At 39.2% G+C, this 13,798-nt stretch overlaps 1 protein-coding gene across 1 annotated transcript in view; it reads left to right on the top strand.

The window, feature by feature from the left end:
- SORCS2 (sortilin related VPS10 domain containing receptor 2) overlaps positions 1-13,798 on the top strand; it is a 388,331-nt gene that overhangs the window by 291,700 nt on the left and 82,833 nt on the right. Inside the window, exons 7-9 of the mRNA XM_050895504.1 lie at positions 1,849-1,913; positions 4,097-4,215; positions 8,374-8,463. Of these exons, the coding sequence (XP_050751461.1) occupies positions 1,849-1,913; positions 4,097-4,215; positions 8,374-8,463 (274 nt within the window). The remainder of the gene's footprint in view (positions 1-1,848; positions 1,914-4,096; positions 4,216-8,373; positions 8,464-13,798) is intronic.

Raw genomic sequence — 13,798 nt, 5'->3', positions numbered from 1 at the left:
AGAACAGCATATGTGATTATTTCTGGTTGTTATGCAGCAGTGGAAATTATCCAGTCTCTTCCCCCTGGCCTGCATTCCCAAGGAGCCACCAATTACCGAGTCTGAGTTTTAACCACTCCTCATAAATCAATGCTATTAAAATAATTAAACAATGATGTAATTTCAATCCAAAGTATAGCTTTATTGCATTTGATTATTAATAATGATATCAAAATGATCATTTTCTTTTAAGTATTTTAATGGGCTTTTTTAATATCTGCATCCAGCTGCACTTTATCACTCAATGTATCTCCTTTGTGTGTCTTTGACTTACATCTGCTGACTCGATGAACTCTTACCATGCTGTCATGGTTTAACCCCAGTCGGCAACTAAGCCCCACACAGCCGCTCGCTCACTCCTCCCCAGTGGGGTGGGGGAGAGAATCGGAAGAGTGAAAGTGAGAAAACTCCTGGGTTGAGATAAAGACAGTTCAATAGGGAAAGCAAAAGCTGCGCACGTAAGCAAAGCAAAACAAGGAATTCATTCACCACTTCCCATCGGCAGGCAGGTGTTCAGCCATCTCCAGGAAAGCAGGGCTCCATCGTGCGTAACGGTTACTTGGGAAGACAAAGGCCATCACTCCGAACATCCCCCCCTTCCTTCTTCTTCCCCCAGCTTTATATGCTGAGCATGACGTCATATGGTATGGAATATCCCTTTGGTCAGTTGGGGTCAGCTGTCCCGGCTGTGTCCCCTCCCAACTTCTTGTGCACCCCCAGCCTACTCACTGGTGGGGTGGGGTGAGAAGCAGAAAAGGCCTTGGCTCTGTGTAAGCACTGCTCAGCAATAACAAAAACATGCCTGTGTTATCAACACTGTTTCCAGCACAAATCCAAAAAATAGCCCCATACTAGCTACTATGAAGAAAATTAACTCTATCCCAGCCAAAACCAGCACACATGCCAGTGAAGAGCCTTGTGAAGAGTGATGTAGCTATGGGAATGGGGCCAGATTGAACTTCGCTTAGTGATAGCACAACTGTCAGCTCAAAACTTTCTCTGCAGAAACTTTCTCTGCCTGACTAATGACAATGGAAGGGCCAGAAAAAAGTGCAGCTGGGGCTGCCATTCCCAGGTTGGGATGGAAGCCCTGAGGGTAGAAAACTCATCTTTTGGCTGAGCATAGTTGACATGGGAGATATTAAGAGAAAATCAGCCTGTATTCCCATTACATCTTTTCAAGAGTTAAACTGCACCTTGATCAATTCTGACTGAATTTCCTTCTCAAGATATTCTTCTCAAAATTATTCTTCACTTTCTCCCTTTGTCAAAACAGAATCAACTCTTCTCTTGAATATACTAATCAAAGATATATCAATTCAGTATGGAAGCCATGTGTCAAGTTTAAGATATTTCTAATAACTATGGAATCTAAGCCTTTTTTAGCACTAAATCTGCCTTGTAGTCTCAAATGTCAAAAGTAATTGTAAAAAGATGCTCTAGCACTTGCCAGTGCATGTAAGTGTGTGCATATCTGTGTGTGTGTATATCAATATATATATCAATTTATGATTATGAAGTTTTGTTTCCAATTTCATACCTATTTCTGTTCTTTTCTCCAATTGATCCTATTTGTATGCATATTTTAGTAAAAGAGATTCTGAAGAAATTTAAGAAAAACATAATGTCAAGTACAGAAAAAATAGTTTCCATCTAGATGTTAGTAATAGGACATTATAAATGGGGTTTATTTTAATTTCCCAGCTAGAATGTTAAAGCTGGTTAGTATGAAATCCTCTCTTTTCTTCCATCCACATAATTACTATTCTGTAGCTGGCTGTGCATAACTTGATTATATTATGTTCTCAGGGCCGTTGCTGGAGTTGACGGAGACCCTGATTTAGTTCATATGGAAATCCAGGACTCCAGTGGAGGTATGCAAATGAAAATGTTATCTATTGATACCCTAGTGTATAGTCATTTCTCTTTGGTTTAGAGAGTACTTTTTGGATTGTTTTTAAAACTAGTCAGAAGAGAAATTGTTCAAGTCAGATTCTTTCTCTGTTTATATGTAGTCAGCAAAGCTGTCCTGTTGTATAAAAATATAGTATAATTTAAAATTTACTTGTTTTCCACTCTAAGATGAATTGACGTCAAGATGCTATGCTCTGTTGAAAATGTCCATTAATAGTGCAATTTATTCTGGCAGTTAAACATTGAACATTTTTTCCTGATTTGCAAATAAAACTGGCAACGCAGTGTTAGTGCTGGGTAAGTGTCTGTTAAAGTGAATCGTTGCATATGTCAGTCCTACTGCACTAACCACCATCTCCCAGAATTTCCTCATGTTACAGTATCCAGTATACTTTGAGACTTAAAAAGGAAAATAAATGAAAAACCAGATTAGCAGTCAGGATGTTTTGTGCTAAAGAGTCACCATGATTCCAAAAGCTTGTGTAGTTTCTTGTTACCAATTGTACTCCTGAAAGATAATTTAATTCCTTAAATCAGATCATCTAAGTTCCTGTGCAGTCTTAAAAATGAGTTGTAAAGAATGCACAGTTTGACTTTCCCTGTTCCCATAGCTTTTCTTCATTTGAAGAATTGAAATTGAAAAATTTCAAAGTTACCATGTTAAAATCTGGATGACAAAGTTTCTAAATCTTTTAGCAGTGAGATTTCTGAGACATGGTGACCCCTACACAGCCCCATCAGCTGCTCTATTTAGAGACAGTGTAAGAAGATTCTTCAGGAGCTGGATGGAAAGAATGTTTTTTTATTTAACAGAAACAGCAGAAAAAGAAAAACTCTCATGAAATATCTCCTGGCTGGGTTCTCAACAAACTGACTTTGTGCACTTATGGTCAGTAAAAGCGTCAGCATTGATTTTAGTGGAAACAGCATCTTTGTACTACCTATCTGATGAAGAACTATAATGCTTGTCATGTGAATTATGAATAGCTGCAAGGGTTTTCGATGGCCCATTGCTGCGCTTGCTCAGATATCCTTGTGGTGATAATTTGGACATAAGCAGGAGAACTTGGATTGATTCTAGCTGCCTCTTAAACGGATCCAGATTTTAAAACAAATACTTGTATCTAGTATACTGGTTTGGCCTTTTCTAATTAAAAGTCATAAAGTGTGGAGTGCATTTCCTATCACACTGAAAAAGTAACGAAGGACATGGGGGTGCATTATTTGCTCTTTCATATTGTATCTGGAGTGTGGAGAGAATTAGTGATCTGGACACAGGATTGTGTATATGACATTTTTCTCACTGCGCTTGGGAAAGTCCCTCAAGTACTTTGTGCTCAGAAGCTTGTGACAAAGGGCGAGCTGTACAAGGGCTTGAATCTAGGAGAAGGTCTTTGGGCCACAGCTAGTGTAAGATATGATTATTGGCTCTGCTCTCTCTGATAAGAGCAGATTGCATCAAAGATGCAGTGATGCTGTTCTAACAGCCCAGGCAGAGAGGATATTCCTTGCCCATTGCTAACTGGAGAGGAAGAGAAAGACCATAGCCTCCACTGATATAAATCAGTCCAGGCTTTTTCAGCAAGGTATTAACTCTGAATATAGAAGCCCTGCCCCAACAGAGCAGTTCCAATAGTGTGTTAATAGTGTGTCTTAACTTTCCTACAGAGCTTTGAAAATAGCCTCTAAAATTCTGCACGCTGTCTATTAAACAGAGTTTGATTCTCTTCTCACTCATCACAATTTTATACTGGGGTTGATCTATTGATTTCAGTTATGTTGTGTCAGGCTGCCATTTCTGCAAGTGAATAATTTGGCTCTGTGCATGGGTTAAGTGAGAAAAGAGGCTCCTTCTATTATCCCCACCCATGAATGTCTCATTCATCTAACCCCTAATCTGTCTGGACCAGCAAAATTTGGATAATAACAGGCTGCCTCCTGGGAATGATCTGAACTCTAAGCAGTTAATATATTCTCAGTACACTGGAGATTGAAAAACTCTTGTATGAGGGTTTAATATAATAATTTTACAACTAACTCACCTGGCAAAGGCAGCGCTTTCCCTACATGAATAACATTTTATACCGCTTGCTTCTTTTTCCCTTGATAGCCCTGTCATATGTTTCTGTCTCTCTTCCCTCAGGTTATCGCTACATCACTTGCCAGATTCAAAATTGCTCTGATAAGACAATGACAGTCCAGTTTGCTGGTGGCACTGATCAGGATTCCCTGACTGTGCAGGACGACTACATATTTCTTCAGGTACTGCCGCTTTCTGGAGAGACAGCCCATTTTCAAATTCAAAAATAAAATTTTAAACAGTGCAGCAACACTGTAATTTAGGAGCATGGAGAAACCTGTTCCAGAGTATGAATGATGATTTATTAATTTTTACACAGAACAAAGCATTCCTTTATCAGTCAAAAAAAACAATGCATGTTTAATTTGTGCAACCAGTTGCCTATTTATACAGTTGATTTTAATTTATCAATGACCTAGCTTTAACTGTATGAAAATTTTCAAGTGGATTGTGTGGTTCAAAGTTACTTTGTATAAATACTCTTGTGTGTTAGGCAAAATGCAACCCTTTTGTTCTTATGCTTACAACCTCTTCTGGGTCCTTTCCAGTACCTCCATAGCACAAAAAGGTTCCCTGAGAAGAGCATCCAAGGAAAGCCACTGACAGAGTAGTGGCTCAGCTTCTTCATATGGATTCTCCTCTGAAGAGGTTTTGCCGGGAAAGAACTTACATGGCTGTGCTTAGGGAGTGAAAGGGTGAAATGGCCATATCTGGGGAGCTTGGAGCAACTTTGAGTAGAGTCATAGAATCATTTAGGTTGGAAAAGACCCTTAAGATCATTGAGTCCAACCATAAACCTAACACTGCCAAGTCCGCCACTAAATCATGTCCCTAAATGCCATGTCTACAACTTGTGATGGTCCAAATTACATTGGGGTTATTTCATTTCCAAACTGCAAGACCTGTGTGCAGAAACCGGGGCTGGAACTCTGTTAGCCTTATGGCACCAGTACAGCTCAGGCACACTTGAAAATTTCATTTTATCTGCTTGGGACTGGTTGTGATTTGAATCTATCAGAGCTGTAAACTTCTCAAAGAACAGTTATGTCCTCCCTGGTTTTTAAGATTTACTAGGAAAGTTGCTTCTACTTTCCTCAGTGGTTGGCTATCATTTTTCCCTTACTTTGATATGATTTGCTTGTTGAAAGGCTTGTCTATTTATTGACTTTTGCAGGAAAGCAGTATCGTGGCAATGGATAGGTCTCCCCACCGCTGCCTTGGTGTACATCAGATTGGCTTCTTTGCAGCTTTCTCCCCTTGTGACTGTTTCTTCCAAAAGGATCTGTAATTAATAGTGACACAAAAGATCTGTCCTCCTCTTGTTTGGCACAGCGGTTTCAAGGGCCCACATGGCTTAGAACATTTAGCACCACAAAGAAACAGCAAAACGGATTTGGGAAAGAATTTTTGAATTAAAGTAGGCATTTTTCAGCTCAGATCTAGCACTCATGGCACTCGTTTTGCTCAAAGGTATTATTATCTGTGGCTCCCCCCAGGCACACTCTAAAATCCATTTCACGGTGTGTAGGCAGTGAGAAGTGCTTCTCACCATGTGAACTTCCAGACTGCTGTGCTCAGCAAAACACTGGCTGCTTCCTCTTCAAGCATTTTGTTTTGCTGCATGTCTTGTATAATTGCATCTTGAGCTGTTGTTATTCTATCTCATGCCAGGCATGGGCAGACACAAAATGCAAGTGCAACCTGGAAATGTACACATAAAGTAATAGACAGTTGCTACTAGCAAAATTATGCCATTGGTAACGTAGTCTGTAGGTTTGAGACATGTCAATGCCAGTAGATGAGATGTGCATGTATTCCACATAAAGGGGAAACATCTCTAGTCTTTTCCTTTCAGACTTACCTGCAGTAAATCACAGTATGTAATATAAATCTCTCTTATTGCTAAATTGGTTTACAGTTAGGCATATCTATATTACTGGAGGATAGAAGAAAACTCTGGGATCCTATAGTCACATCTGAAGTGCAGCCACCCCTGAGGTGTGATGCAGGACACTACTTATCTGTTCCAGTGAAACCACACAGCAGCTGCACACCTGAGAAACAGCATACTTTGGAAACAACGTGGAAATTCTTTTATCACTAGACTAAAATATTGCTATATAAGTTAGAATATTGCTATATAAGTTAGAATCAGACCAGGGAGACCTCTTAATATCACAGCAATATCTGTCAGAAAGAAGATGGGACAGAATCATCTGTGCAAAAAGAGAGGAGAGTTTGAGACTGTCTTATTGCCCCTGGCATCGCTCACATCCCCTGAGCTGTACAACTGTGAATCAGAGCGTTGCAGGTCTGCACTGCTAATCCTGCCCCAAATCTCAGACTTTTACAATCTTAGAGGAAGATCTCAACCCCATTTCTTTAGTGTGTCTATAGCCACAAAGATCAGGAACTTTCTAATACTCATTTCTTTTCCAGTTTGCACTGACAGTCAGACAGTTTCAGAGGTGATTTTAGGAGGAAGATTAAAGTTTCAACACTGGTTTTAAGCACAGACCAGCCTTTAATGTCAGTGAGGCTTGACACGACTAGCTGCTTCAATTCCAATTCTCTGCTGCCTTGCATCATCTTCAGTCGTTTAAAATGAGCGACATCATTAAAAAAATGCATAATGAACCAGAGGGCTATGAAAAGATGGATAAGACTGCTATTTAACACTAATTAAATAAATGGTGAGGTTTTTGGTTTAATCCGTCATTTAACAAATCAGATTCCTAAAGGGCATCACATTCTTTCTACCACAAAAAAAGGAAATTGGTTTAAAGAAAGAGTGAAAATGATTACAATATTAAATACTTTGATATCTTTAAAATATTCAGGCAGGTTCACCTGCTGTCATGCATCAACTCTATTTTTACCAAGCCAAGTCACGTTTGCATGCTTCAGGATAGGCTGTCTTCCAAATCAGGTTCCCTTTTTAAACATGAACATTGAAGAGAAAAGCAGTGAGATTGGGGTAGGATTTTAAATGGATTTCCTAAGTCAAAGAAAGAAGACGAGTCTGTTTGTGCTTCTGTTCCACAATCTGATTTGTCATGGAGAACCAGAGAAAAATTTTGGACATTTCATTTCACTTTTTCCCTTTTCTTTTTTGACCAGTCCATTCCTGCAAAGCAGCCACCCTTTATAATCTTAGTGAAAATGACTGAATAGCCATTACCTAGCTGATCTTCTGGGGGGAAAAAATGTGAAAAAAATGTGAAATATTATTTACCAAAGGGTAAAACTTTTGCTAATCTCATCTGATGGTGCTCAAGAGGCTTAGTTGGAAATGTGCCGATTTATATACCAGCACAGATTTTGGCATTACATTTCTGACTAGAAAAACCTGGGGAGGCTGTTAGTTGAGTATTTTCATCGATGTTTATTTAGAATCTTCCTTTTGGTACTTTGGAACAATATTTGCATTGGTTTTCTTGTGAATAAGGTAAAAGTCTTAAAATGACCAGTGTATCTGCTATTACAAAGAGGAGAAAGGGGCTAATGGGTAGTAGTCATACAGCGGTGTTCCTTTCAATGTGCGTTTCTGTTGGCTTTCTTTAGTGAAAATCTTCATAAGCCCCCAAGTATTTTACATAAAACCTAATCTGTCTTCAGTTCCACACATGCAAGCAGTTGAAATACATGTTTTACCTCTCTATTTAAGCACATAATTGTGTCTTTAGGACATATTGCTGACTTTCAAACTGACCGACCAATGGATTCAGAATTGCAACATTATCTTCCATGTAGCATGTCAGCATCTTGCACTGGGAAATGTTTTATCCTGAATAGAAAATATTAGTCAAATATAGTGAATGCTTTGCATATGTTAGCATGCTTTATTCAGCCTTTTGTGCTCTGCTTTGAATTGTGCTGTTGGACTACCACTTGCCCTTGAGGTACCTGGTGTTCATGGCCAGTGCTCCATGGGCATGGCCATGGAGGGTGCTGCTGCCTTGACTTCTGCGAAAGGGCAAAGATGTGGGAGGCCAGTGGGTACAGAGATATCAGTAAGGAGTGGGGACAGTGAGACGCTGAAGTCTCAGGTATCACCCAAGACAGCTGAAATGGCAAAAGAGGGAAGTAAATCACTTTTTTCTTCCTAAAGAGGGGGAGAGCAAAAGAGTTTGAGTCTATTTGGAGTCTATTTTTTCACAACTTTTGATTTATTCTTTTAGGAGTACACTGTGCAAATTAATCGCATGCAATAAAAGCAATAGCTATGTATTTCAGTTGCAGGTTAAAAAGAAAAAAAAAAAAGATGAGATGGGAGACCCATCTCAGACTCTTTAGATTTAACATAAACTATCACAGGGTTCTGTTTTTCCTTTGTATAGACAACATCAGCAAATCGGACCAAGTATTATGTGTCTTACCGTCGAAATGGCTTTGTACAGATGAAGTTGCCAAAATATGCATTGCCAAAAGTAAGTATACACATTTTTCTTTCTATGTATATATTTGTCATCTTCTCTTTCTACCTAAACTAGTTTTGTTTTCTTTTTTAAACCTCATTATTCTGAGATCACAATTTCTCCTTGCAAGGATTTCTGAATCCCATTTGTGGTATATTCTTACCCTATTGTTTTTATTTTTATTCTAGGAATGTAGTAGCTCATAAACCATAGAGGGCAAGAACATATGACAGCTTATTTGTCATCAGTTACTGCAACAGTTTTTGAGCTTTGCTTCCATGAAGCGGTGCTACACACCCAATGGCAATGTAATGATATTGAGCGAGCGTTTTTTCAAGAATCAATTACAGTTGAATTCCACATGGTGCTTTCTGGTATAAGCATGAACAGTAATATAAGAGAATTTTGCCAGTTGATGGTGCTCTAATTCATTGAAGAATCCCAATATGGACTTTAATTACTTAACAAAATCGCAAGGCTTGTTGAGAGGTTCCTTCAGTCTAGCATATTTTTATAGTGACAGGGTTTCTATATTTGCATAGTAAATTAGCAATAAAGCACAGACAGATATTTACATATGATCTAACTGATGCAATTGAATTTTTGTGCTGCACACAGTGTGTTTCCTAATTTTATTTATAATTAGAAGGCTTCTGCAATGCTGAAGAAAAATGACTTGAAAGTTTTAAAGACCCAGCTGGATAAAGCCCTCAGTAACCTGGTCTGGCCTCACAGCTCATCCTGCTCCCAGCAGGAGGCCGGTCTGGAGACCTCCTGAGGTTCCTGCTTTTTCATGTGATTCTGTGTGATTCTGTTACTTGTTTAGCAGAGAACTAAGATATGTTATCTTTGCATGTCTTGAATTGTACAGGTTTAATTCATTGCTCATCTGACGAAGGACAGTGGAGTACAATGTATTTCCTTCTGTTGTTATTGTTGTAAAGCAAAGAATGTGTTTAATATCATTTTTTCATCTTTGATTTTTTTTTTCATTTTAGTCTAAGTGGTGGTCTGAAGTCTTCTGGTTTTAAATGTACAACATATTAACGAAATCCTCAAATCAAATCCTCAGATATTAGTTGAACAAGAATCTGAAACTTGGATGTGCTCCTAGTAGCACTATAGAAATAGCTATCTATCTATCTATGTATCTGTCTGTCTGTCTGTCTATCTATTTTGACAAGAATTGTATAGCCAAGGACAGGTAAATATGTCAACCCTTCCACGTAATTACTTCAGTGGTTTTAAGGCCTTCAAAGTAGCCTTTATGCTTTCTTGGGGGAATTTGTAATTAGGAAAACAGCAGGAGAATATCCAGTTTTAAATGTTAAAACATGCCAAACGTGGACACCCCAAGGGACTGCAGCGCATGGATGACCCACGCCGGGGCAGAAGAAAACAAGTAAGGAGCAACAGAGGAAAGCAAAGAATAAGCAAGGAGCGGCAGAAAGAAACCCTTCAGCAGATGACCCCAACCTCCTGCACAGCCCATTGCCTCACTGAAGGAGCTGGGAGGAACCAAATTAACACAAGGTGGAAACAAGGGAGTTGAGAGTAGGAAGGGGGGAGAAGAGGTGTTTGATTAAGCTGACCCTAGAGAAGGGGGAGGAAGGATGTTTCCCTAAGTGTTTGTTTATGCGGTTTTTTTTTCTCAATACCCAAATCAGTAATTTAAAGTGTGTGTTAGCTGGCAATAAATTAAATCAGGTAACATTCCCCAAATTGCAAATGTTTGGCCCGTGGCAAATTTCCTGAAGAAGTGTCAGCACCTTAGTGCAAGTGTTGACTATGCTAACTTGTGTGGGAAAATGTTGTGTGTTGGGAAACGGAAGGACAGAAACCTTGTAAGAGAGACCAGGGCATTTCTTCCTTCTGCTTCTGGATGGCCTGTGCAGGAGGAATCTGTACCTTTCCATTGCAGTTTCCTTCTCACGCCCAGTAATCTGCTGTGTTTGGCCAAGGCAGCACTATTTGTCCTTCCTGATACTGCCGTCACATAGAAGATAGACATAGTAACTCAATTTTTTAAGAGTTGTGCAGAGTGTTACAAGTATAGATGGTAGTTCATATTCCATGTGTGGGTGATTACTTCAAGCATTCAGGAAAGTGAATTATTTTTAACAAGTTGGATGTGTACTATACCTCCTTAATGACACACGCCTCTGATTTAAATATCAGTATCGCAGTACACTATATTAATGAAGGGCATGTTATTTGGGTTCAGTTCTAGCTATCTGACAGATTTGAATAAATCAGTGGAGGTTGTCAGAACTCTAGAACTGTATGAGACTATTGTCTTGTGGGCATCCACGTTTGTAATAAGTGAGCTTGCATCAGTTGTGAAGAAGAGCAGCGAATGTTATGGGAGGGCTGGAGACAACAGCACACAGTGGGTGACCTAGATCTCTGTCCGATGTCTTTCCATGGCAGCAAAATCAGTTTAAGAAGTCCTCCACAGTCATTTATTTCTACTACTCTTCTGCAGTCCACGATGACCTCTGTTGTGTTTGTGGGACCACAGTATAAACAAGATCAGTGTAGTGATCTCAGTGAAAAATAACTCTGAAAAAAGTATAATCTGTTTTTCAAAAAGGCAGATCAAGAGGCAACTTGATTGTAGTGAAGAAGCCTCCTCATGGGGAGAAAATACTGAGTCTTAAAGCGCTTTAGTAGAGAAAGACCCACTATAGTTGGGAGCTGAATCCAAATTAGAAACTGAGCTCAACTTCGTAATGGTGTTGGTGATTATGTATTTGAAAAAGTGCCAAGGAAAGTGACAGATATTCTATGTTTTGAAATTTTCAAATCATAACTGAGTGCCTTTCTGTGAGATTTGCTCTAACTATATAGAAGTTATTTGCTCCTCGTGCATCTTGTAAAATATGCAGAAATAATTGTTGGAAATTCTCTGGTTGGAAAGATAGCAGAGAGCGAAATAAAGGATCTATTCATCACTTTTAGCCTTAAAATCCATTAATCTGCAAAGGGTGTTTAATTTACTGGGCAGATGCTCTTACTGAATGCATTTCTGACGTTCAAGAAGTGTCAGTCATAACTCTCTAGTTTTTCTGTCATATGTAGGCTGAATTGTTTGAAATAGTGCTGCATGCTGAATTTGTTGTCTTGGAAAATATGGTTTTTGTTTATTTGTCTTTTTTTTTTCTTGCTAAGCAGATTAACTCCAGGCTTGACTGAATAAATAAATTAGAAGTTAATGGTTTCATTTTAGATACTCAGTAGTTAGCTAGGAACAGGATGACTGTGTCATTTGGAAAGGGATGTTTTTGTGTTCTTCCTAGTTCAGGCAATACCTGATGAGTGGAACAAAATAAACTGTAACTCTTTAGCATTTTGATGATGCCTCCAAGAGAAGTTTCTTTGGTATCTACACACAACAGAGCTGAAAATTTCACTAAGAGGGCCTGGAAGCCAGACATCCATTAGAACAGTGGTGAATGTGTGAGACTTTAACCTCTTCTGTAAAAGATACATTTTTTTGAAATCATTTGGTACCTTCACATTACAGCAGAAATATTAGATACTGAGGTAAATAAGAACACAGCTCTGAAATTTTTCATCACACTGTATTCCAGTGAGAATCATCAGAGTGCAGTAGAAATGTATCTTCCAATCCAATTTGAACAGAAGGGAGAAGATTCGTATGAGCAAATTACTGATGAAATTTTGCAAAGAGGCAGGATATCAGCAAAGACACTGGCACATTAAGAGTATATCTAGAACACGTGACTGTGGGGTTGCTGCTTTTATGGTAGTAGGAGATAAACAGAATGAAAGAATTTACAAAGAATTTTTTTTTAAGATTGATTAAAAACAATAGCTTCTGAAAGAACTGAGTTTCAGGGGGTTTTAAGTATTAGATTCTGCCTAACCAGGAGATGAAGCGGGTCTGAAATAGGCTATATTTCATTTTCTCAAAAGAATTGAATGAGGCTTCAAAAAATCGCTTTCCAAGTGGTCTCTGTAAAGTGCTTCATGTCACTGGCCAGAGTTTTTGAGCAGTGATTGTGTACAGGGAAGGAAAACTGTAACCAAGGCAGAAGATACTACAGGCTGGTCAAGGACGTGTCTAACAACATTAGGAGAGCTGTGCTGGAACACCAGGCTCTAGCCTGAGGGAACAGTGCTGGGCTCTTCAGATATTATTCTTTTGCTGCACAGTGATTTTACACATGGAGACAGAATGAACATTTTCAAACTGAGTAATTAGAAAATGTTATTGATGTCTCGTTTTCCTTTCGATATGAAGAGGTTGAAAATCTGCAAAAAAATGACTCACTTGTTTTATATTGTTTGTATTTGCATTTGTGTTTGTTTTTGTCCAAATGTACCCCCAAAGAGAAACCTAGAAAAGGATAAATGTTTGTGTTTGGACATATCTCAAGGCCTCCTTACTTGTGAAGCAAAGACTGCTAAAAGCAGCTTCCAGCCAAGCTTTACATGTGCTAAGTTTCTAGGCTCCAGCTCCACAGTGCCACTTAAATCACCTTTTTGTCATCATAGCTCTGTATATGTACAGAGAGCAGAGCCGTTGGGGGCCATCTAATGAACAGAATTCAGATTTTTTTTTTAGCTTTTTTCTGTGCTGTTGAGAGATTTTTTTTATTTAGTAGCATGTTTGATACTGACACTACATTCAATAACGCAGCTATCTCCTGCATTTGATAGGAGTCAAGTGCTGGCTGCTGCCAGGCAGGGTGGTAGCAAAGGTTGGTGAGACCTTATTAAAGGCTGCCTGTGTGCTGCCCAAAACAGAAGAGGAAATTTGGAGCTGTTGTTTTAAAAATGAATTGGTTTTTATACTATATTCCATTTTGCCAAGATTGCTTGTTCTCTGCTGCTAAAACTAGATCAGAAGTTAATAACTTATAGGAAGGGAATACCAAAATCACGCCAAGAGCAGCAGGATTGCATTTGTGTGTCGAGATGGCTGGCTAGGCATGCAGGGGTGTTCTAGTGAGATCCAGGGAGATCCAGCAATCCCCTTTGGGCTGTTTTCAGCCTGGAGCAGGGGTTCAGCTGCCACCGCTGGGAGAGCAGGTCTGCCGAGGGGCACAGGCTGCAGCCCCATCCGGAGAGTCATCACACTTGTATTGCACAAAAGTTCCTGCAGCTCTGATTGCCCTCACCTAGAAAAGTGTGGTGTGGAGAAGGAGGAGTACATTGGGTTCTGGTCCTTATTCAGGATTTTGAGTTATGCTTTAATGTGACTAACAGTAGAACTCAGAACTAGTTCATTCTGAACTAGTTCATTCTGAACATTCAAGCATTTTTTAACAAAATTGCTGACCAAACCAAGGAATCTGCTACAAATCATGGTAGTTTTACT

This window comes from Gymnogyps californianus, chromosome 4, assembly GCF_018139145.2.
Source record: "Gymnogyps californianus isolate 813 chromosome 4, ASM1813914v2, whole genome shotgun sequence".
Taxonomy (NCBI): Eukaryota; Metazoa; Chordata; class Aves; order Accipitriformes; family Cathartidae; genus Gymnogyps; species Gymnogyps californianus.
Note: the sequence above shows the minus strand (reverse complement) of the source record. Positions and strands in the feature narration are given on the sequence as shown.